This window comes from Balaenoptera acutorostrata, chromosome 12, assembly GCF_949987535.1.
Source record: "Balaenoptera acutorostrata chromosome 12, mBalAcu1.1, whole genome shotgun sequence".
In the NCBI taxonomy this organism is placed as follows: domain Eukaryota; kingdom Metazoa; phylum Chordata; class Mammalia; order Artiodactyla; family Balaenopteridae; genus Balaenoptera; species Balaenoptera acutorostrata.
This window is the reverse complement of record NC_080075.1, coordinates 82878873-82901274: the sequence shown is the minus strand read 5'-3', so window position 1 is coordinate 82901274 and position 22402 is coordinate 82878873. Positions and strand designations below refer to the sequence as shown.

The 22402-nt window shown below is 38.1% G+C and overlaps 1 protein-coding gene across 1 annotated transcript in view; it reads left to right on the top strand.

Moving 5' to 3' along the window:
- Positions 1 to 12892, top strand: part of DDX1 (DEAD-box helicase 1) — a 33126-nt gene extending 20234 nt beyond the window's left edge. Inside the window, exons 15-26 of the mRNA XM_007183497.2 lie at positions 1289 to 1387; positions 2197 to 2286; positions 3014 to 3202; positions 3872 to 3923; positions 5621 to 5767; positions 8102 to 8193; positions 9897 to 9969; positions 10123 to 10195; positions 10278 to 10320; positions 11443 to 11538; positions 11792 to 11912; positions 12559 to 12892. Of these exons, the coding sequence (XP_007183559.2) occupies positions 1289 to 1387; positions 2197 to 2286; positions 3014 to 3202; positions 3872 to 3923; positions 5621 to 5767; positions 8102 to 8193; positions 9897 to 9969; positions 10123 to 10195; positions 10278 to 10320; positions 11443 to 11538; positions 11792 to 11912; positions 12559 to 12689 (1206 nt within the window). The 3' untranslated portion in view covers positions 12690 to 12892. The remainder of the gene's footprint in view (positions 1 to 1288; positions 1388 to 2196; positions 2287 to 3013; positions 3203 to 3871; positions 3924 to 5620; positions 5768 to 8101; positions 8194 to 9896; positions 9970 to 10122; positions 10196 to 10277; positions 10321 to 11442; positions 11539 to 11791; positions 11913 to 12558) is intronic.
- Positions 12893 to 22402: the final 9510 nt, after the last annotated feature.

The following is a 22402-nucleotide window of genomic DNA, read 5'->3' as shown; positions in this document are numbered from 1 at the left end:
TTTTAGTCTGGAGTGGAGAACACAAGTGAAAAAGAAGTCATTTTTTATGCCTGTTGATAAAGAGTAGAAGTTTTGAATTGTCTGATTTATTGAATGATTTTATATAATACCTTATTGTGCTCACACACATACATCCATATACACACTTTAAAAATATTTATCCTTTATTGATTACCTTCTAGAAATGGGCCAGGCCCTGCTAAGTGCATTATATACATTTTCTTATTCAGTTCCCACAATAGCCCTTTTGATGGTCCTCTTCCCCATTTTTACAGATTAGGAAGAGGGCTTATACCAAATATTAAGTAATTTGCCCCAGATCTTACAACTCATAGGTGGAACTTACTTCAAAGCCTGTGTTCCTAATCACTATACCATGGACTTGATTAAAATGTGTGTGTGTGAGAATGGAAAATGTGGTTAATTGGGTGTACTGGCGTTGGCAGCTCATATTCTCTTTGTAGATGTCTTAAAATTTTTATAATAAAAAGTTAAATAAAACTTGTTCTTACTTGAATTAGACCTTTTCTCATGTTTGGACTTTGAGTTTGAATCCCAGTTGGGGTACTTACTAGCTGTATCATCCAAGTTCTTATGACTTGAGAATTCTAAACTTCAGTCTCCTCATTTAAAAACAGGACTAATAATAGTAGTGTTTTCCTTAGTGGTAACATGAAATGATATAATACCTGTAAAAGGTTAGCACAGCACATGTTCATTATAAGCACTTGACAAATAGTAATTATTACTGTTTTTCCTGGGTTAGTCAGGTCATCTTCATTATTAATTATAACCAAATTTATCAAGCACCTGGCACACTGGGCATCAATTGCACTACATATCTCATCTCTTAATTGTCACAACCGTCTTCCAAAACACAAAATGTTACCCATTTAAAAAATGAGAAAATTGAAACTAGAAGAGATTAAATAAGTTGAGGTCACACAGCTGGGTAATGGTGGAACTGGGATTTGGATCCTGGTTTAATTTCAGAGTTCCTATAAATTCATTTGATTTTTCACTTGGAAAACAAATTTTATATACTAGACTGTCTATAACAGTTTAAAATGTTACAATCAGTTGCCAAAATCTTCACATTAATTTCAAACCAGATATAAGTTTAATAATATAGCATTATCTAGAACTCCTTCTTTTCAGATTTAAAGTTGACTATGACTACTTCAATATGCATGTTTTTATTGTAAGTAGACCATTGTTGGTTGCTATTCTAAGGTGATTACAATAGTTCTTCAGTTTTCTTAAGGTGCTTTTTTTGGATATTTTTTAGGTAGATATAGTTGTTGGCACTCCAGGAAGACTGGATGATTTGGTGTCAACTGGAAAGCTGAACTTATCCCAAGTTAGATTCCTGGTCCTGGATGAAGCTGTATGTTAAAATATACTCATGCTTTTAAAAAAAATATTTGCTTATGTTTTGGGGGATAAAATATGTGAAATGATGAAGAAAAAATACAATTTAGTCATGATCCCGATACCTAGAGAGAAACATTGTTACCAGTTTGGTGTATTTTCATTCACTGCTTATATTTATAATAAATACTATTTTATGTAGTTGCAATCAGGCTATGTAGAATCTGGAAAATCTTTTTTAGAAAAATATGGTATATAAGTATTTCATGTCATTATTTATGAATAATTTTTAAAGGCTGTCTAATGGTCTCTTATATGCACACTTCATGGCTGATTTAACCACCCTTATTACTAGACATGTAGGTTTGTTTTGTACTCCAAATAGTTATCTTGTTTGTACATACGTTTTTTTTTTTTTTTCTACACATTACAAATTACATTAATGTGTTTTGGGCTCTTGAGATATAGTTCCAAGTTATTTTCAAGATGAGGTAGTTTTTCAACATTGAAGGTCTTTGCTTTTTCATATTAGAGTCGTATTCTTAAGGAGATGTGGGAGTTATTAACTCTTGTATTCATTTTAGAATACCAGAGTATGGTTTTTGAGTTATTTATTGTCAGCTTTTTCATATTATAGTCACATGGGCTTTAAAGTTGAATTTACAACTTGTCTTTAAATATCCAGTAGAAAATAATTACTTTGAAAGTATGGAGATATGTATGTGTATGAATTAGTTTCTATATCTTATATTTTGCAATTGATTTAGAAAAGAAAGATTTAGATACTGATTAAAAAACTTATGTTCTTCTTTGCTTCTCATGCAGGATGGGCTTCTTTCTCAAGGTTACTCTGATTTTATAAATAGGATTCACAATCAGATTCCTCAGATTACCTCTGATGGAAAAAGACTTCAGGTATGAAATAACTAATGCATCTTAAAATACATGTAGACAATTGTTACGTATTAATGCTTACTTTTTTTGTTTTACATTCACATTTTAGTGTCTTCTGATTACGTTAACTGCTGTATGAAACATTTTCTTCATTACCTGATTAAGTAGTACACACAAAGAAAACAGTCTTACAAGCTGCTTTTAGAAATAAAGGTGAAGGGAATTTGAGGAAATTACTTAGGTGTAACAGAAGACTATAAGTAAAAAATTCTTAATCGTTATTTTTGTTTTCTACAGAGCATTTAGGGTTTATATTCAAGACTCTGAGTACTGCTTCCTCTTTGAAGGAGAAATGTCTTGAACTGTTGAAAAACAGTTATTTCCTTAGTAATTATTTCTTAAAATATTACTCTTTCTCATTCTGTTTTCTTAGGAAGAATTCAAGAGGAGAGGCTTTTAAGAGAAGGGGACAAGTTTATGGCTTTAGATTTTTAAAAACCTTTTCATCTTACTTAGTTTTTGTAGGACCTTGAGGAATAGCTGGCATGATTTCTGTGGCAGTGAGGGGACTGAAGCTCAGAGAGATTAACCCACCCAAAGTCACACCACTAGTTGTTGCTACAGAGTCAGGTATTGAACTTGTCTTAGGTTCCAGGCTTAGCGTACTTCGTGCCCCACATCTGTATTCATATGCTAGAATCATTATTACTATAAAAGCTTATCTAAATTTTGGTTCTTCTGTTCTTAGGTGATTGTTTGCTCAGCCACTTTGCACTCCTTTGATGTGAAGAAACTGTCTGAGAAGATCATGCACTTTCCCACCTGGGTTGATCTGAAAGGAGAAGATTCTGTTCCAGATACTGTCCACCATGTTGTTGTCCCAGTGAATCCCAAAGCTGACAGACTCTGGGAAAGGCTTGGCAAAAACCACATGAGGGTAAGTACTTTATAACGGTCACATTCGTATAGAGTAAAGCATTCATAAACTAGTTTAACCTGGAGCTCTTCATGATGCTTAAAGCAACCAGACGTTGTACCTTTAAGAAAAGAGCAGTCTGGCACATTGGCCAGAAGAGTTTAGTTCTGTTAGCTATGGAATAAGCGATGGGCTCATACTTCACTTTTCTCTCTCTATAAAGTTACTTTTGTGATCATCTTTCTTGGCATAGTTTTTGTAAATAAATAGGATTACCTGTGTGTATATAGGTCTACTTTCTGATATAATGATTTCCATTTTTAGTAGTATTTTAGAATCTCCTTGACGTGCCTTATTTTTCTAACTATCAGTTTCATGAGTTCATCATCTCACTTTTTCACCATTGTTAGATTTACCTTTATATAATAAGGGTATGCTTATTCTAAATACACAATGTCTTGAAAACCACCTTTGCTTTTTTATTATTGTATTTAAAATTGATTAGCCTTAGGCCTATAATTAATAAAGGGTTTTTCTGAATCTGAAGAATGGTTTTGCCTATAGATGATAAAGATGTATGTCTGGAATGCAATCTAAAGTTAGATACAGTTCTCCCTTTATAAAAAGATAGCTGTTCTGAATCATTACTTAACCCTTCCCCACTTCTTTTTTATCCTTTCCTTTTGACAGACTGATGAAGTACATGCAAAAGATAATACAAGACCTGGTGCTAACGGTCCAGGTAAGTTAGAAGAGTCAATAAAATGTGTGGAAAGGTTTTGAAAACGAATTGATCTGTTTTACTGAATTTATGCCCTGTCTACTCTCATGAAGGAACAGGAAATCTGAAAATAAAAGGAACAAAAATAATTTAAAAATGGGGGGAAAGCTGATATCAGTCAACTTAGAGGAATATTAATCACTGAATTTAAGATATTAGTCTCCTGGCATCCAAATCACAAATATTTTGGATTATACAATTCTCATTTTTCCAGGAAGCCAGCAAATTTCTCTGGCTACGGGTTGTATTTTAGCCCTGAATTCCAAGAGAAATGTCATGTAGATTCTTCATATCTGGCAATTGAGTAACAAAGGAACATGTCTTTAGCTACAACCCTGTGAAAGATACAGAAATGATCCTGAGATGATTCTTTTTGTGTGTAAGTGTACAATTCAGTAGCATTGAGTACATTCCTACTGTGCAATCGTCACCACTATCCATCTGCAGAACTATTTTATCTTCCTATACTGAAACTCCATATCATTAAATATTTATCAGTTTTTAAAAAGCCTAAAATTAATTGATTCAATGAAGATACTTCTATGCAGAATTGAGACAGTTTGTATCAGGTACATAATATTTCAAAGATATATGAAGATCCAGCATGATACAAGGATAGTGTTTAGAGAACCTAGAAGAGATCTGAAACCCATTAGGCCACATGTGTGCTATCACATGTCTCAAGTGGATCATTGGCAAGGGTTAGACTGCATTTTGTTCATAGTTGGATTCATTGGTAGATTTTTAACAAGTATCTAAAAGGTGAATTATCTGAAATTTTGATTGAAGACAGTTCCTTTGAACTCAGTTTTACGTGTGGCTCCAAATTTATGAGGCGTCTGCTCAGCCAGCCTTATTGTTGGAGAGGAGTGGACACTGATGGTCAAAATAATGATAATGTATCATCCCACTGTCTGGGAATGCATTTTATAAAATAAAAATGTTTTACTGCCTCATATATTTTTCCTTGTAAAAGTTTTGCTTAGTTTTTACTACAATTAGAGATGACTAGAGAGACCTTAGAAATATGTTGGATTACAAAATTAAAATTTTGCATTAGATAGTTGCAGAGTAACTATAGCCCAGCTTCACACTGAAAAATAGACATTTGGAGGATGGCAACTAAGAAGTTACTAACTAGGTTTGACGAAAAGTATTTATTTCATAGAGTGAAGTTTGAACTTTCTGGTGTTTAGATTGATTTAGAAAGTACATTTATTATTTTTTAAAGAGGTTAAAGTAATTGAGTAAACATTTATTGAGCATTTAGGGAAGTTAATGCAGGGCAGAATATGATTAGTTCTCAATGAGAGGTAAGAACAAAGTTTTGTTGTGGGTATGTATTTCTGTTTATTTGTGTGTGTGTGTTTGTACGTGTGCATTTTCCCTTATAAGAGGTATGGTTATAGGTGTTTTGGTATCCCATAAACTGGCATAAAAAACATTAAGAGAAACAAAAATAAATGAGCAAGTAGATTATCTCACCATTTCACCCTATCTTTTTATTTCTTGGTTTTGTCTATAATACTTGTATTAAAGTAGAGTTTTTTAGATGAGTGAAGCAGTGAGTCTGTGTAACTATGTGTGTTCATGACAATTTCAGATTGAAATTCTGTTGTTCTTTTTTTGTTGTTGTTGTTGTTATTGTGTTACTCAAGAGATGTGGTCTGAAGCTATTAAAATCCTGAAGGGGGAGTATGCTGTCCGAGCAATCAAGGAACACAAGATGGATCAAGCAATTATTTTCTGTAGAACCAAAATCGACTGTGATAACTTGGAGCAATATTTTATGCAACAGGGAGGAGGTAGTGTTTCCTCGCTTGAAATAAATTGTGTTTATTTTCTCACTTAATAGATTGTTAGTCTCATGTTGATGCAGTATAGCGTGGATGCCCAGATTTTAAAGCAACGATGTAGGAAAAACAATGAGATAATTTTGCACATAGGTACAGTTTCACTACAGTGAAGATGAATCACAGCATTCGAAGGCCCTTATATCATTTGGAAGAAGGGTAGAGTTTTTGATTAATGTTAAAATTTCAAGTGTAATCATTAAATAATAGAATGTATATCTTCTAAATCAATAAATGAGAAAAAAAAAACCTTAATCTAAAAAAAAAGGTAAGAAAGGAAGGGGGGAAAAATGAGAAAAAGCAGAGCAGTTGGAAATTATAGAGTAATAATGGCTGGTGGAAAAATCTGAGCATATGGGTAAACACTATAGTATTTATCAGTGGACTGAAGTCTTCTGATGAAGAGCATAGATTGTTAGACTGGATAAAACATAGCTGTATGTTGTTTACAAGAAACATACCTAAAACCTGAGGACATGGATAGATTGAAAGGAAGGGGAATGAAAAAATATATGTGTGTGTCAGCTAAAAGATTAATTAAAAGAAAATTGGTCTAACTGTATTAATGGAGATGTCATAGACTTTAAGACAAAAATATTACTAGAAATAAAAAGGGTCACTATGTAATAAAATATTCAATCTACAATGAAGATATAATGATTCTAATTTTATGCTCCTTATAATTAGCGTTAAATATATAAACCAACCTGAGAAAATGTTCAGTATAATCAGTCATTAGAGAAATGCAAAATAAAATCACAATGTAATACAATTGTACACTCAGAGTGACTAGATCAAAAATACTTAAAACACCAAATTTTGGTGAGGATATGGAGAAACCGGAGCTCTCATACATTGTTGAAGTACAGTCACTTAGGTAAAAGGTCTTACAGTTTTTTATAAAATTAAACATTGCTGTCTTATGGCCTAGCAATTCAGCTCCTAAGTATTGGCCCAAGATAAGTGAGAATATATATTGATGAAGGATGTGTGCAAGATGGTCATAGCACTTCATTTATAATGGCCCCAAACTGTACACTAAGAGGCCATTAATAGGAGAATGGCTAAACAAAATGCAAAATATCTGTACAGTGGAATACTTACTACTGAGCACTGAAAAGGCATGGACTGCTGATTGACACAACAATGGTGGGTGAATCTCAGAAGCATTATGCTGAATGAAAGAATTCTTACACAAGAGTACAGGCTGTATGATTTGATTTGTGTGAAGTTCTAGAAGAGTCAGAACTAATCTATGATGAGAAAAAAACCAGAACAGTGGTTGTCCCCAGGAAGGTGGGAGTGTGGGTAACTGGGAAAGGGCATGAAGGTACTTTGTGGATGATATTCGTGTTCTGTATCTTGATAGGGCTTTGGGCTACATGGGTGTATGCATTTGTCAAAACTCAGAAAGTGTACACTTAAGATTTGTACATTTCCTTGTATGCAACTTTAACCTCAACAAGAAAACAAACCTAAACAAATACTGTACTCTAGTTAATGATACGCATCTTTAACTGTGTACTGATACCTGCAGTTTACCTTGAAATGCATCAAAAATATAAAAGTGAGTTGATAGAAGGATGGATAGATATGTGGTAAAGCAAGTATAGTCAATGTTAATGGTTATTTTTACTTTATATATTTTCCCAACACTTATTATATTCTCAAACATATAGCAAAATTGAAAGACTTCTCACAGTGACTATTATTACTCTGGTCTGAACTGCACTGCTTTTTGTTACTGTGTCTACTTGAAAACTTTCTTTTTTTGGGATTGGCTACCACTGCACTTGCCTCTAAAATACCACTTCTCCATCCTTCCAGTTTGCTGTTTCTAATCTGCTTTGGCCAGGCAACCAGGTAACTAAGTTGTTTAGAATACCTCGAGGAGGGCAGGCTTGTGATCATGGCCTTTTAGTAAGGGCATGAACTTCCTGATGCCTATTTTGGTTCCTCCAAGAATAATCTCTTTTGTTTACTTTTTGGTTCTTCGCTTTACATGGGTTAGGTGAGGTTCCTGGTGTACACAGGAACTACCACTGCAGATTGGGAAAGGTTACTTAAAATGTCCTTCAAAGCAAATCAGTTTTAATGCTGATGGAGTTCATTTTAAGGGTATTTCACCTATGACAGATATTGTGTTAACCATGGTTTATGACAAGTTGGGGTATAGATTTCCATAGAATTATACCCCAACTGGTAGTCTAAATGTTCCTGGGTTTTTTGACATAGTCTTAGTCGTAATCTTTTCCAAGATTAACTGTTTAATGTGCTTTTCATTAGGACCTGATAAAAAGGGGCACCAGTTCTCATGTGTTTGTCTTCATGGTGACAGAAAGCCTCATGAGAGGAAGCAAAACTTGGAAAGATTCAAGGTACTGATATTTAGTTGACAGCATTTCCTTAAAACTTAAGAGGGGAGTTGTATCTAGTTTTAATCAGTTCCAGTTAATATTGTTAAAGCAATTCTTGTCCTAGAAATTTCAAAATACTTCTGCCCTATTGTTATATCCTCATCACAGCAGGGCTTTGTCATCTTTAACAGTCAAATGGTAAATTACATGTTCTCCATCAGCACAACACTACTTGATAAGAATTTTCATCTTAAGGAAGTTTTAGTTAAATTCTTTCAGGTAGATATTTTTAAGAAAAGTATCATCAGATAGTTAAATCATGTCTGTGAGCCTTTTTTTAAAAATAATTTGTAACAGTACCCATAGGGAACTTAATTTGTAGATTGAGACAGGTATCAGAATACTTGTTTTGTAGAATTAAATATATTTTGAATTATTTGGGGTAGACTGTCACAGTTAAGTGATTTCAGCACATGAACAGGTTGTATAGCTTTTGGTGTAGATGGGTTGGGCTGAGCCATTTAGAACTCAGGGTCAGTGGCCTCCACCCACAAGCATTCTCATCATTTATCACAGTGTGTTTACCCAGTGTATAGTACAAATATCATTTCTCTCAGACCCATAATATGAAAAAAGGTAGGAAGTACTGGGCTTAAAAATTTTGGATTATGTTTCCATGCTGAGCATAATTGGTGTGGATGTTAAAACATCACAAGCGGGGGGGGGACTCCCCTGGTGGCACGGTGGTTAAGAATCTGCCTTGGAAGGCAGGGGACACGGGTTCAAGCCCTGGTCTGGGAAGATCCCACATGCCATGGAGCAACTAAGCCCGTGCACCACAACTACTGAGCCTGTGCTCTAGAGCCTGTGAGGCACAACTACTGAAGCCCGCACGCTCTAGGGCCCGCATGCCACAACTACTGAGCCCACATGCTGCAACTACTGAAGCCTGTGCACCTAGAGCCCGTGCTCCACAACAAGAGAAGCCACTGCAATGAGAAACCCGCGCACCGCAACAAAGAGTAGCCCCCGCTCGCTGCAACTAGAGAAAGCCTGCACATAGCAATGAAGGCCCAACGTAGCCAAAAATAATAAGTTAATTAATTAAAAACCAAAAAAATCACATGGCCTCATTCCAGCATTTATGCCACCCTTCTCTATCCTGGCATTTTGCTGGACCGGAAGTCAGTATGCCCCTCACCCCCTCCAAATCTCTAACTTTGCTGTGCCTTGCAGCACAAATGACATCTGAAGGCTAATTGGTATATTCTTGGTGAGAACACCAGGGGCCCAGTCTCTTTAGGATTTTATCTGTTGTCACAAAAAGTGTAACCTTGAGGTAAATTATCTAGTATTTTGAATTATTTTAATACAAGGGTAAAAGTAAAGCTTATGTTTTTACATTTTATTCTGTCTTATGTTTTGAATTGCCAGTCAGGATTTCTAAAGATGAAGCCAAATTTTAGCAATGGTTTAAGAACTTTTATGTGAAAAAAGCAAAGATGAATCCAGTCATTGATTTATTCACCTTAAATGTCATATTTCGGCAAATTATAACTTAAAAATGCAATACTTGTTGCAGTGAATTATGAATGACAGGACCGCTAATATGATACGAATACATTAGTTATTAGCGGTCTCATTTAGTGGAAAGATGGTATTTGTGGGGTTTTTTTTAGTATATATACTAATAAAGTCCTTTCTCTCCTCTCTGTTCTCTTTAGAAAGGAGATGTAAGATTCTTGATTTGCACAGATGTAGCCGCCAGAGGAATTGATATCCATGGTGTTCCTTATGGTAAAAAGAAAGTTTTTATGCTTGCAGTTTGAATTTTATGGAATTCAAAGGAAACCATTTAATATGTTTGAAATACTCAGGACATCAAACATCATGTATGTTTGAAAATTTTAGGAACTAATGTCAATTGGTAGTAATTGTTTTTATTTACAGTTATAAATGTCACCTTGCCTGATGAAAAGCAAAACTATGTCCATCGAATCGGCAGAGTAGGAAGAGCTGAAAGGTACTCTTGTCATTTTTTTTGTCCTTTTTAAGCTTCTATGCTTCAGGAATAAAGTCTAATAAAGACTTTTAAAATCTTTCAGGATGGGGCTGGCCATTTCCCTGGTGGCAACAGAAAAAGAGAAGGTAATCTTTTCAGTGCTGTATTATATTCATTGTTTGTGTCGTTATTTTAGATGTTGGAAATAAAAGCAGTTTGATTTTTTCATTTACATTGAATTCAGTTGCATATGGAATATAAATGAGCTTTTTAATGGCATCTTTTTCTCTTTATTCATTGAATGGACGACTAGTAGGATGAAGTTTAGAAAGGAAAAATATGTAATGTAATTTTCCCGAATAGCTTTCATATAATTTTCAGTGAAAAGTATTTAAACCCTCTCTGGCATCATGCCATGGTAGGCTTTTTATGGGAGAGAGGGTTAACTTATTATTTTGATATAAATTGATACAATAATTTGATACAGATTTACAGAAAAGCTGCAAGAGTAAGGAACTCCCACACACTCATTCCCCAAACTACTTGTTCATTTTGCTTTTTGCTGTTTGCTTTGTGGTACTGATGGAACCTAGTGGCAGGGCAGGAATAAAGATGTAGACGTAGAGGATGGACTTGAGGACACTGGGTGGGGAGGGGGAAGCTGGGGCGAAGTGAGAGTAGCATCGACATATACACACTACCGAATGTAAAATAGTTAGCTAGTGGGAAGCAGCAGCATAGCACAGGGAGATTGGCTCGGTGCTTTGCGATGACTTAGGGGGGTGAGATAGGGAGGGTGGGAGGGAGGCTCAAGAGGGAGGGGATATGGGGATATATGTATGCATATGGCTGATTCACTTTGGTGTACAACAGAAACTAACACATTATTGTGAAGCAATTATACTCCAATAAAGATCTATTAAAAAAATTCAAAAAAAAATCTTATAGAAAACATTTGAACTTTATTTTTGATGCTAATCTTGATATAGCATTCTCCGGTATTTACTTTTCTCATTATTTTTATTTGAGAATTCCTTTCTATAATTGACATCTGTTTTAGGAAAACTTTTGGATTCCTTTCAAAAATAACTCTTTCAAAAGACCTAGTTAGTGAGCTACTAGTAGTGGTAGTAACTGGGTGACAGACCATACCTGCAATCTATTTTTATCTTGTGCTCTGAGGACAGAAAATGTGAAAAAACTAACTGAGAACAAAGATACCTAGCATGTTTCAGTCTCCGTACATGTTAATCTTTTTTCCTTCGTAGGTTTGGTACCACGTATGCAGCAGCCGTGGAAAAGGGTGTTACAACACAAGACTCAAGGAAGATGGCGGCTGTACCATATGGTACAATGAGATGCAGGTAAGGCTCCCAGAGTCTTATCAAAATTGGTAGCAATAGACTGCATTTATCTGTAAAAGTTATGTATCAGCTCTTGTCTATTTGTGAATTGTGAGAATTAATGAGTGATTATGTTATGGTAGTTCATAAACTGTAACTTGTGAGTTCATCTCTTCAGAAATCTTACTTCCATTTATACTAAGTATGATAGCCTTCCTGGTTTAATTTAATGCTGTTAAAACGCAACTCTGTCGATGTCCTCTCCCTTTCTTAGTTGCTGTCTGAGATAGAAGAACATCTGAATTGTACCATTTCTCAGGTTGAGCCAGATATAAAGGTACCAGTGGATGAATTTGATGGGAAAGTTACCTATGGTCAAAAAAGAACTATTGGTGGTAAGCTTTGAATTACTTTTAATTCTGTTTTAAATGTGAATGTGTCCTTTTTTGAGCTTCAGTTTAAGAAGAGTGTATTTCATTTCCTTATGTTCAGTGTATATTTTTAGCATATTAATCATTCCCTCCTTATTAGTCTTATAGCGCTTTGTTCGTACTTGTCTTGCAGCATTTTTTATTGTGTGATCTCTATGTGAATGGACAGCAGCTTAGCTGTTTCTCTTGAGGTGTTAATGTCATAAGAGTAGTTGAAAATTTATGGAATTATTAGGAAACAAGAGAATAATGGTAATTTTGAACAAGGGGTAACCCAGGATACTATTTATTCCCTTTGCCTGCAATGGTCTTCGTTCGTTCCTGAAATTTTTTAAAGATTCAGGCTAAACTGGTGGTTTCTAAACCAAGGAAAAGAGAATAGGGGAGGGGTTGGTAGGGGTATTGGGACAGCTGTTAGTAAGGAAGGCCTAATCGTTTATTTTAATTGATTTAACACGTTTAGAACTCAGTTTTGTAGATAACTTGCTCAGTAGTACATTTTTACTGCTAGGAGCAACGTTTAAATTGATATAATTGAGCCAAAGCATTGCTGACAAGTTATTTCAAGCATGTCGTTCACATTACTCTGTGATTCATGCGTGTGATACAGGTGGAAGCTATAAAGGCCACGTGGATGTCTTGGCACCTACGGTTCAAGAGCTGGCTGCCCTTGAGAAGGAGGCACAGACGTCTTTCCTGCACCTTGGCTACCTTCCTAACCAGTTGTTCAGAACCTTCTGATTTTAACATACACTGAATAAGATTCGAATAATAAAAGTCTATATAGTCTTAAAACTCTAAAATAGTTGTACTGCTTCCAAGCAGCAGTATTTATAGTAACTTAAGCTATTAATGCTAATAACTCTTGCATGTCAAGAAACATCAGTCTTAGGAATTCTTCACAGAATGGCAACCTAATGAAAATAATAAATATGATGACTATATTTTCGTGAAAGTTTGTGTCTTATTTTAAAATTATTTTATAGTTTTTCAAGAAAGCTCTGGGTTTATGAAGTAAAGTTTATGGGTATGTGCAGAGGACCTGTGTGGAATTTTCACAAGAAGTGGTCCTAAATAGAGACAGCCTTGAGACGGTCACGGTCGCCTCGGTATATGCTGAAGCTAGAGAAGAGTCGTGACATGAAAGAAAAGTCTATGATCCTAAGGTGGAAGGACAGCTGGGTTAGTTTGGAGGCCTAGAGTTTTTTAGGGACTTAGAAAAGGTTCTGTGTCTAAGGACTGATGACTGATTTGGTGATGGTGACAGTGAAGATGTATTTCTGAAGGTTTATCTTCTTTTTAAGAACCTTTCTTTCCAGGTGATACATACTGTAAAGATAAAACTGTTCTGATGTCCCTTTAGGTCTTAAAATTAAATTTAAAGGCCGTTCTTTGAAATACATTTCCTCAAACCCTCTTGCCTAAAATACCAGAAGGAAAAGGGAAAATTTATATAGATACAGTTGAATTGTTGCTTTGTATCTTTTGACTCTTATTTATAAAGTAGTTTCTTTGGGAAAATTATTCTTACCCTAGAGATTCCTTAATAGCACAGGCAGGCTATTATAATTTCTTATATGATGGTTTTTAAATCTTTTAGCACTGAGATATTTTCTTCAAACAAAATCTTGAGTGAAATTCCCTGGGTAAGCAGTGGGAAAACCATTACCTAGTATATTGAGTCATAGTTTATGTGAAATGATTATGAGGATTCCATTCTTTCACTTATACCTAGACCACTGTCTTTGCTTTTTTTTGTTTTACTTCTACTACATAGAACAAGTAGTTTTTCTTTTATTTAGCAAGTAAGGGGGGTGGTTTACAGAATAGATTAATGCTTTTTTGTGACTTTCGTGACTTTTCTTAATTAACAGCTATTAAAAATAAGTATTTCCATATATTTAGTTATCTTTCTATTTTTATATTACATAGTTTTTTTTTAAATTACGTAATACATTATTTGTAAGTAAGAAGTACATAAAAGTTACTCAAAATCCCAACACCAGGGAAACACACTTTTTACATTGTATATATTATTTTCCAGATATTGATACAGAAGTAAAACAAGTGAAGAGATAAAGCAAAGAGATTTCTATAAAGAAATTATTTAATAGCTATATAGTATTTTATTGTTTGGGTGTTCCATATATTATTTTAACAGTCTTCTATTGCCGGATACTTAGGGTGAATCCAATTTGTCACTAGTTTCAACAATACTGAGAACAATTTTACACAGTTATTCATATGTTTGAATAATATTTCTTTGGCATAACTTTTTTTTTTTAAATTGGGGTATAGTTGCTTTACAATGTTGTGTTAGTTCCTACTGTACAGCAAAGTGAATCAGCTATGTGTATACATATATCCCCTCTTTTTTGGATTTCCTTCCCATTTAGGTCATCACAGAGCATTGAGTAAAGTTCCCTGTGCCAAACAGCAGGTTCCCACTAGTTATCTATTTTATACATATTAGTTAGACCACTGTCTTTGGAGATTTCCTAGAACTACCATAACCAATCTCAAAGCTATGTGATGACAGCTCCTTGCTGTGTTCATGCCCATTAATCAGTGCTTTAGAAACAAGTTTTGAATTGATATAATGGCAAGGAAAAGTCTTGAGATTCAGAGCATTTAAGATTAGAGCTGGGCTTCCCTGGTGGCACAGTGGTTAAGAATACGCCTGCCAATGCAGGGGACACAGGTTCGAGCCCTGGTCCGGGAAGATCCCACATGCCGTGGAGCAACTAAGCCCGTGCGCCACAACTACTGAGCCTGTGCTCTAGAGCCCGCGAGCCACAACTACTGAGCCCGTGAGCCACAACTACTGAAGCCCGCACGCCTAGAGCCCGTGCTGCACAACAAGAGAAGCCACTGCAATGAGAAGCCCTCACACCACAATGAAGAGTAACCCCCGCTCGCCGCAACTAGAGAAAAGCCTGCGTGCAGCAACAAAGACCCAATGAAGCCAAAAATAAAATAAATTTAAAAAAAAAGATTAGAGCTGGAAGAGGTCTTTCTGATCTTGTTCATGTTCTTGTGTTGTAGGTACAGAAACTGAGTTTCCAGGAGTACGTGTTCACACAGCCCGGTTGGTAGAACTGGGACCAGAACCTGGGTTTCCTAGTTTCAGCTTTTACTCTTGGGTCTCCCTTTGGAAGAAGATTCTCAGGTCCAAATGGGGAGGTTAGAGAGGAATTCTAGATAGAGCTGGGAGTCCGTGGGAGGGGTATTTGGTTTTTCTCCTCAAAGTACTGTCTAAATGCTGTTACTCAGGCAATGGAGTTTTTAAAAGAGGAAGTGACATGTAATCAGACCAGTAGAGGGGTTGCCTGGAGACCTGACTTTCCACTCACATCACCATGAATCCTTCCCTTTATGCTGGGTCCCTGCTTCCATTTTATTTAAGAACATTTTTTATTAATTAAAAAAAAAATTTTTTTTTTAGGCCACGTCGCACGGGACGTGGGATCTTAGTTCCCTGACCAGGATTGAACCTGTGCCCCTGCAGTGGAAGCGCAGAGTCCTAACCACTGGACCGCCAGGGAAGTCCCTGGGTCCCTGCTTCCAGGTGCCCATTCTTCAGCCTCCGATTAATGCTAAGGATGTGAATGATTGTTAAGTTCTGGTTAGGTTGTGGCCACTGAGCCATGAGAGATGCTCATTGCCCCTCCTTCCTATTAGACATGGAGCCTCCTGAGCTTCGGTTGGTACTAGATTACCTGGCTGGAGACTGTCCCTCCCAGGCTCTGGTCAGTGGGGTATGAGATGGGTGATGTGTCACGTGCCCTTTCCACCTGCCCTTTCCCGCCCCCCTCAGGCTGGAACCTGGTGTATTAGTGAGTCAGTGTCCCCCGTTAGAGAAGTGTTACCCTTGGGGAGTGGCAGAGCAGTGAGACAGAGGGCACCTGGGTGGCCTTGTGGAAGAGCTGCCACCCTCTCTCAGAGGCTGCCTGGTATGGTATGTTTAGGTCCCCAGTTAACACAGACACTAGAGGCACCTGAAGGTCCAGAAAATGTTAAAATATTAACCAGCAAATGTTAGTATTTCCGACTCACAGAGTCAGCTCTGCCTACTATATAGTGTAAGAATTTATGAGTGTAATCACAGATGTCTTACTGTCAGTCTCCCCTCTGCACAGAAATGCCTAGACCGGCCCCATCTTCAACACTTCATAGACATGCCCTCAGGTCTTATGAGTCTCGGCACATTCTCCTTGTCACCCATCTCGTCTTCTGTTCACCATTCATTCTCTTCAAAGCTACCTTCAAGCTCTGTTAGAATTATGCTTTTCATAGTGACTGGAGTGGTTTTGTGTTTGGGGATTTTGTTTTGCTATCCAAATTTGAATAAACTTAAATGAGCTTCTCTAACTCCGGGTTATGTCTCCACTGTATTGCTAATCTGGAAGATACTGGGAGCCTCTTATTCGGACAGAGCCACCCGAGAGAGAACACAGAAAACTAAATAGAAGGACCAAATGCTTTCATTGCCCAGGGATGTTTGCCGTAAGAGAACTGATTCTAATGGACCCCAGCTAGTGGGATTAGTTATAGATTGCCAAAGCCTTTCCGTACCTGGTTCTTAACACGTATGTTTCTATTATAAACAGAAATGAGAACTTCAGGTTAGAGTAATCCCCACCCTTCCCTACTTTTTTACTTATATTCCCTCTTGCAGAGAAAGTCACCACTAAACAACATTTTGGCTCATTGCTTTTTTTCTGTAAATTTTTTGGTGTACAGTTTAGATCTTAACATATGTACAATTTTTATATCTTCATTTAATGTAAGTGTTTTTCTTGTTATAAATACTTTAATGGCTGCACAATCCACTGAAAATGCTGTGGTCTGTAACTCATGAGCTTTGAGGGAAACTGAAGAGGACGTGAATCTCAGATGTCAAGCCCGGGTGCGAATCCGGCTCTGACCCTACTAGCAGGGTGACCAAAGCGAGGTCCTTAGCTCTCTAAGCTTTTGTTTCTTTGTTTATAAAAATGGTGAAAATAATTCTCATCACTCAGGATTATGTTAAACATTCAGCCAAAGTCAGCAGATACGAGGCACTCATACCACATTTTACGGTGTTTACACCATTTACGGTTGTCCTGTGTTACCGTCAACATCTTAGTTCTATCTTTTGGATTGTTTCCTTCACCTGGATTCCTAGAAACTGGATTCTTGAATGAAAACCAATGAAACTTACGAAGATTTTTCAGGGTCATTTTCAGATTGCTTTCTGAAAGGGTGGTACTGGTCGACATTCACATTAACAATATAGGAAGAACTCTGTACAACTTATTTTACAAACTGAAATAGTACTTGTTGCACTTAAAGTTTGCTTTTCTCCTGTCTCTCCACGCGCTGTGTGAGTTGGTGCTGAGTGGAGGTCCACATGTCCGACCAGCAGCTTCTTTGCACATGACTCCTTAGTCTCCACGCCCTCCCCGCTCCTGCCCCACAGCCATCCTTATGCTACAAACAAGGATCCAAATTTACTGTAAATAAGGCGCAAAGCTTCTTTCTTTCTTTTTTTAAGGTAGAAGTGTGTGTGTGGCAGCAATAGAGAACAGTCCAGATTTAAAAATAAAAGTTGGTTCCCAGCCAATTCTAAATGGGCAAAACTACATAGTCAAGTTTTTCACCTTATTCTTCTGGCTTAAGAGGGAACTGTATACTTTATTGCAGCTTGAATGAGATATGTAAAATATGAAAAATGTGTAGGTAAATATAAATGAGATCTGGGGTAGTTTCCTTTATATAATACTTTTATTATTTCCCTATAGAGGCTGACATCTATCAGGAATTTTTTTCCAGGTGACCTTATTTGGGAGAAAAAGGAATATATGTTAAAAGGGAAAAAATGCAGTGGAACAGGAAGGAAAGGGAGGGATAGTATTTTGCTACTCCAGAGTAATTGATGGAGGATTCCTTTGGTGGGAGGAGTGGCAGGGGAATTTTTACTGTTGTTTTCCGTCCTGTGGATTTAAATAATTACCTTTCATTAAAACCATTTAAAGCCCTGATTTTTCTTACAGAGATTCTACTTGTACTGGTCAAAAGTGTTGATAGGGAATTGGAAAGAACCTGGAGTCAGATAGGCCTGGACCTGCTCCTGGAAATGCTCCTGACTTCTAGTTATAAGTCACAGGCAGAGACCTCCAGGTCTAAAGTGGGGCCTGGAATCTGCACTTTAACAAATTCCTTAGAAGATCGTGATGCAGATGGACCTCAGACTACACATCAGGAAACGCTGTTACGGACAAATGGCCCTTAGATCTGTAATTCCCACTGCAATCTTTTACCCCAAGACTCAAGCAAGATGACTGAAAAGGACACCTGAGAGGGAGGTGCTTGCAGTACTAGAATTGCCTGGCTTCTAGGGCTGGTCCACCGCCTTTAATGGGGTTCCTTCCCTTAGGTCAGTGGTTCTCAGCGCTGGCTGTGCATTGGGACCACCTTAGGGAGCTTTAAAAGAAAATACCAGTATCTGTACTTCACCTCCAGAAATTCTGATTTTATTAATCTGGGGTGGGGCCTGGTATCCCCGGCGGTGCTTATGCGTTGAGAGCTGCTGCTTTAAACGGCCTGGCCAGATGTTTCTTGATCCTGCTGCAAATCATCGTGTGCCCTCTGCACATGGCCCAGCTGATACATGTCTTAAAGTTAAATATAGTTTAGATTCATGCTGGAGCCCTTGCCATTATACTATGCAGCAGAGGTTACTGTAGAGAAAAACTTTGATGAAAGTGGTACCATTTGTCATTTTTGAGAAACTAATAAGGTTATTTTAAAAACAAATTTTGCCGCCAGATGAGTTTAGTTCCTTTCAAAACTGTTACTTTGGGAATTCAGACAAATCTTTTAAGGATGCTTCAGTTTTTCAAAACCCATTTGGCCTTTTAATTTTTTTTTTTTTTTCTTTTTGCCACTTGTTTGTATTTGAACCATTTCCTCTGCTTTCCACAGAGCCACATTATAAGCCTCTGGAAATCATTGGCTCAACTCATTATTGTACCTTAAATCTTGTTCCCCAGCTTGGTAATTCATCCTGTTCACCAGAAAAGGCTTTGGTTGGCTGTTGGCTGTTATGTTGCCTTAACTTAAATCCCAAAGGATAAATACTTGCTACTGCCAAGTAGGACTTTGAGGAGGCAGCCAGAGGTTGTCTCTCTGCAGGGCAATAATTGGATGGTAAGGGCGTTCTCCTTTTTGTGGTGGGTTAGGGTCTCAGGGAGGAGAGTCTAGCTTGGGAAACCCTGATCAGAATAGGAGTCGCCAGGGTGAGCGTGGAGGTGGAGAGTGATGGCCCGCAGGTACGGCATCGACTGAGTCTCGTGGGAGCAACAGTGTCTGCTGATGAGTTTCGATTTTCCTTTCCTACAATGTGATTCCCCTGAAATCCTCAAGCGTTGCTCAGGGTGTTGGCAATTAGGTATGTCAGTATGACTTGGGTTATAAAAGGAGGGTTCTGTCCATGTTTGGACAGGGAGACGCTGGAGGGCGGGGGAATTGGTTAGGACCCTGTCCTGTGGGAAATGGTTACGTAACGGCAGGAGGGGACAAGAGAACCTTCTGGAGCAGTCGTCCAAACCAAAGCTCAGCAAGGTGACAGTCAGGCTCAGGGCAACCAGGTTTAGCAGGCGCTCCCACGACTTCGTAGACATATTTGGGAGAGAATTGGCTCAGCGGTAGTCGCGCAGGCTGGAAGCTTGAGGTATTTTGTTTGGCTCTGAAAAGCTAGCAATTTGGAGACATTGAATTACACCCATATCATTAAATACCGTTCACTTAGAATATTGGTGTTAGTTCTGTTGGTTGTAATAACAAACTCTATCATATGCTTCCGTCCATAAATTTTTTATTCATTTCCCCGCTGTTGGCTCACAACCCAGCACCACGAGAAATGACGCAAAGGCGGCAGGGCCCACCTCTACCTACATCAGCTCCCTGGGGTCCGTGGCTTATCATTTCCAGCCAAGTGCACCAGGTGGCGTTAGTGTCACACTGTGAATACCCACAAAGACCTAAACCCTTCTGCTGGGATATTTTTACCACTTGGGGTCACTTAAGGATTACCTGACTTCCTTTTTTTCTCTGCTAAGCAAATCACAGATTCAAAGGAATTATTTCCCATTACATCTGTCAGAGTCTGTTGTCTTTTTTTCTGGATCCTGAAGGCCAAGAGATGAGAATTAGGATTTTTTTTTTTTTATCCGTGAGTTGGCCTCACACGGTTTGTGCTGCAGTGGTTTCTCCTGTTACAAAGCACTTACGGGACCACCGCACCCTGGGCCCAGCATTCAGGAGTTCTCTGTACAAAAGAACTTCCACACGTGTCAGAATTGCATTTATTCTAATTGCCATTCTCATTACCATCTCCAGAACGCAGGCTGCTTTTCCTCAGTCATTTCCTTGATTCTGCCTGTCTCTAAAAGCCCAGATCTCAGCGCATTGCGATGGGGTATCATGTTAACGCCACTCACCTTCCTGCCATTCATCCGGTGATCCTAGGAATTATGGCATCGCCCTTTGAGAGCATGGTGGAGATTTGTGGGATGATCCCCAATTGACTTGGCCTGCCTGTGGGTGGGAAGGGGTGGGGTGAGGGCAGGATGTGTGGGCTCAGACAGGCAGCCCAAACAATAAGCCTAGTCACTTCAGAAAGTGGCTGCACCTCCTTTTTTGAAAAGCCAAAATGATAAGCGGACACCCCAAGTGCCAGTCTCCCTGCCCACCAAGTGACTTCATGGGATTGAAGGTTAAGAGAGATCTGAGTGGGAACAATGACCAGATATGTGATCTGTCCTTTGCTTTCTACTTTTCTGCAAAGAATAACATCTTGCGGGGTGGAAGCAGGAGCCTTGAGTCATTATTCAAGAACAGCCTTTTCTGGTATAATTTAAAACCACAACAGGCATTCATTTATTTTCACCATTTCAATTTATAATTAATTCGTGTCAACCCCCAGTCAAGAACCTGAAATGGGCTTTTATTGCCTTAATTAAGTCCAGAATAACTTGGACACTTAAGGCCCTCTAAAATTTGGTCCTAGCCTTCCTAGCCTTATTTCTTTTATTCACCAATTCACATTGAACTTGGTCTTCTCACTTACCTCCATGTATAACAAGAGCTAACATTAATTGACCCATCCCTATTTACCAGGTATTGTTCTAAGTGCTTACTCATCTTAACTCAATTAACCCTCATAACCCCAGAAGATAGGTTCTAATAGTGTTTCCATTTTACAGATGAGAAAACTGAGGCTCCAAGTGGTGAGTGATTTTCTTAAGATGACCTGGCTAGTGAGCAGTGGCTCTAGCGCTGGAATGCAGGCGCGTATCCACTACGCCCTGTCGTTCTTGCTGCTGGCTGCTGTTGCCTCCTGGGAGGCCTTCCCGCCTTCCCTTTGCCTGTCAGATTCCGCCCAGCCTCAGGCATCGGAGTCACTATTACCTCCTTTGTGGGGGGCAAGAGAACACCCCATTTTTGAATACCAACCACGAGCCAGATATTTTATATGCAGCCTCATGTAAGAGCCAATGTTCTTTTTTTTTTTTTGCAGATAAGGAATTCAAGGTTCAGAAAGGTTAAGTCTGAGGCCAGAAGGTTAAATCAGGGCTCCAGAATCTATGATTTTTGGTTCTATGCTCTGCCTTTAGGAAGCCTTCCAGTACATTACTCTTGGTCTTGCCCTTATACTTTAGATAGCTCTTAATTTTAAAAAACGATTTCATTACTTTTCCCCCCCTCTGTGTCTTCAGGTGGATCCAAAGTACTTCTCAGGAAGGGTTTCTGGGCTATACTCCCTTTTCTCTTCCTGCAGTGTCCATAGTTGGCATATGACAGATATTGATTAGCTTATTTTTCATGCCATGGGGAAGAGTCTATCCACTTACCTGACAGTGACGACCATTCTATGGAGACTGAGCCCCAAAACCAAAAGGCCTCTATTGACTTTTAACCCTGAGCAGGAATGGCCAGGACAGGATAGAAGATCAGGACCACTTTCAATGGGAAAAGATAGCTTTTAATTTTTTCAAGAAAATTTGGCCAAAACATGAGCATGATTTTGAACGTATGGGGCCCAAAGCTCCGACACCCTATGGCTGAGGTCTCAGTGTTATGGTGGACCCATACTTGCAGAGAAATATGTGAATTCATCACGGTTATTTTTGTAGCATTAAAGTTGGCGAACTTCCAAGTCAAGAACTTTCTGCCTTTGCAGTTCTTGGTTATTTGAGGCTGGATGACTCACTTTGTGTAACATCCTCTTGTCTTCCTCCTTTTCCTCCCATGGGTCCCCTCCTACCTGAGAGGATTGGCAGGGGCAGAGAGGGTTATGAAACTCAAGCCTCTGTCGACAACTTATTTTCAGTTTTGTTAACATTTGTTGGGAAGCTGTCTTGATCTCCTCTTCTCTTTTCCCCATTAGGCAGGTCACTTCCTCTTCTGTG